Below are 2,728 nucleotides of genomic sequence, written 5' to 3'. Positions count from 1 at the left end.
CTTGAGTTGCAAGGGCTTGTTTATTGTCTGAGGCCTGGTCTACACTGGGCGGGGGGGTCGAACTAAGGTACGCAAGTTCAGCTGCGCTATTCGCGTAGCTGAACTCGAACTACCTTAGTTCGAACTACTCACCCGTCCAGACGCCGCGGGATCGAAGTCCGCGGCTCCCCCGTCGACTCCGCCACCGCCGTTCGCGGTGGTGGAGTTCCGGAGTTGACGGGAGCGCATTCGGAGTTCGATATATCACGTCTAGATGAGACGCGATATATCGAACTCCGAGAAGTCGAACGCTACCCGCCGACCCGGGCGGGTAGTGTAGACGTAGCCTGAGATCCCCATTCTCAGGGCTGTGTTCACATTCTAGAACCGACATGAGGAAAAAAGAAAAGGTTCTAGAGTTAGTCTCTGAGCACCCCGTCGATAGCCTTGAACCTTCAGTGCAGGACAAACACGAAGTTCTTTAAAACAGTTTACAATAGCTTCCCCAGCAAGCCTTAGCCTGTGATAATCCCAACTGCTCTCCCATCGACCAAAGCAGTTCCAGAGGGGAGAGTCTACTGCCGAACTCGACTACAAAACCCATGCTTATATAGCACTGTTCTCTGGCTGTTAACCTTAGTGACCAGAGGATCAGTAAGGATCTTTGGATGGTTTGATGGTAGACCGGCTAATGGAGATGAGGCTGGTTGGAATTGCCATTCTCCTTGGGATGGCAGATGTTCTCCATGCCTTTGCAATCATGGAGAAGGAAGATGTATTCAAGAAAACACCCTGCCCAGCCTTCCTGATGTTCGACAATGCTGCCTACTTGGCTGACATGAGTTTTGAGCTCCCTTGTAAGTGCAAGCCAGAGGAAGTCACCTCAGTCGTGTGGTACTTCCAGAAGAGCATGGGCAGCCGGCAGACTAAGGTCTTAACAGACTTCGATGGAACCATGTTCTTGGACTCTGGCCACATCCGTGTGGGCAGCGACATGCTGAAGCGCTTCAGCATTAGGATGTTCAGTCTCATCGTCTTCCAGGCCCAGGTGAAGGATTCAGGCCACTATCTCTGTGGCACCAAGAAAGGTGACTTCTTCTATGGCTATGATGTGGACGTGCAGCCCTCCAAGGCCGTCACCGTGGCCTTTGAGGACAGGAGCCAGCACCCACAGAAGGATCACACAGAAAAGCATTTCAGCGTGTTCACCACCTTCTGGGACTGGACCAAGTGTGACCGCTGTGGGGTGAGAGGTGAGCAACGGAGAATTGGCCTCTGCTATGTGAAGAGCGCCTACCTCTACCCCAGGTACCACGCAGTCCCGACAGACGTGGTGTCCTGTGGCTCAAGATCTGTCCCCGGGCGCTTCCAGGGCACCATCCGGCGCAGGAAGCCTGAGGTTGTCATCCGAAGCTGCCTGACGCCCTGTGTAAAGACAAAGGGCCCTGAGGAAGGAGTGCTGTCCATCTCCAATCTCATTGCAAAGATTGGCCAGAAACCCTGGCTGCCCAAAGTCCCCATTCAGTTCCACAAGCAACAAATTGGCAGCGGGCTGATTATTGCCTGCCCCGGGGCCAGGCCAGAGCATGCAGTGGCATGGGACAAAGATTCCACTCGATTGTACCGCACCAGCTTCCTCACTGGGGTCAAAAAAAGCATGCGGGTCTTCATTGACCATGGCAACCACCTGCACATTCGATTTACCCAGCTGGACGACAGGGGCACTTACTACTGCTGGCGTGAGGGGCAAATGGTTGCTGGCTTCCGGCTCTCCGTGGGGTTCCGAGGTCACCGCAGGCGAACGCTCGATGACCCCGAGACGAGATATGCCATCAAGGCCATCCTCACAAGCTATGTACTCATCACCATGGTGTTCGTCGGCATCCACGTCAGCCGCTGCTGCTGCTATGTGTTCAGATGCACTCCCATGGAGTAGCCTGACTGACGAGCGCTGGCTGCAGGCCAGGGAAATTATTTCTCTTGTTTGTTTGAGATTATGTCTTGGAACATTTTCGCTTGGGCTATTGGGAATTTTCCTAATGCACATTAGCAATAAATGCAAGCAAAATGCTACCAGTGCATGCTCATTAATTTCCTTTCATTGTGGAGAAAGAGAGAACTGAACCATAACGAGAACTGCACTCAGCTTGTTAGGGACAGAGTCTGGGAACCAGGACTTCTGAGGTCTGTTCCTGGCTGTGCCACTGACCTGCTGTGTGGCTTTGGGCAAGTCACTCAGTAAATAATACTAATATTTTGCACTTCCTTAGGCTAGTCTACACTAGAGGCGCTACATCAGCACAGCTGCACTGCTGTGGCACGTCTGGTGAAGATGCTCTATGCCGATGGGAGAGAGCTCTCCCATCAGTGTAACTCCGCCGAAAGCGGTAGCTATGAAGCACTGTCCACACTGGTGCTTAGGTTGTTGTCACTTACGTGGCTTGGGGGGATGACTTATTCACACTGAGCGACATACATGATACCAAAGGCCAGTACCGGGTTTACAGAGCCGGGCCCATGCTCAGAAGGGGCCCTGGCCTGCTCCACTTGCACTGCACCCCAAGACCCTGAGATCCACCAGCCCGCTGACTCCCCCACCCATTTGCTCCTCTCGGCCGGCTGGCCCCACCCACCAGCTCCTCTCTGCCCCCTGGCCAGACCCCAGCACACCTCCAGCTCCGGGCAATCTCTGCTTCCCACCACCTGTGGGGCCCCACCTGTCTCCTCGAAGCTGAGCTGCCTAGGATTA

General features: G+C 54.1%; 1 protein-coding gene across 1 annotated transcript; it reads left to right on the top strand.

Moving 5' to 3' along the window:
- The first annotated feature begins 347 nt into the window (after positions 1-347).
- Positions 348-2,015, top strand: FAM187A (family with sequence similarity 187 member A). The gene has a single exon (XM_044999799.1). The coding sequence runs from the start codon at positions 656-658 to the stop codon at positions 1,913-1,915; it is 1,260 nt and encodes a 419-aa protein (XP_044855734.1). The 5' UTR covers positions 348-655; the 3' UTR covers positions 1,916-2,015.
- Positions 2,016-2,728: the final 713 nt, after the last annotated feature.

Source organism: Mauremys mutica, chromosome 25 (assembly GCF_020497125.1).
Source record: "Mauremys mutica isolate MM-2020 ecotype Southern chromosome 25, ASM2049712v1, whole genome shotgun sequence".
In the NCBI taxonomy this organism is placed as follows: Eukaryota; Metazoa; Chordata; order Testudines; family Geoemydidae; genus Mauremys; species Mauremys mutica.
Note: the sequence above shows the minus strand (reverse complement) of the source record. Positions and strands in the feature narration are given on the sequence as shown.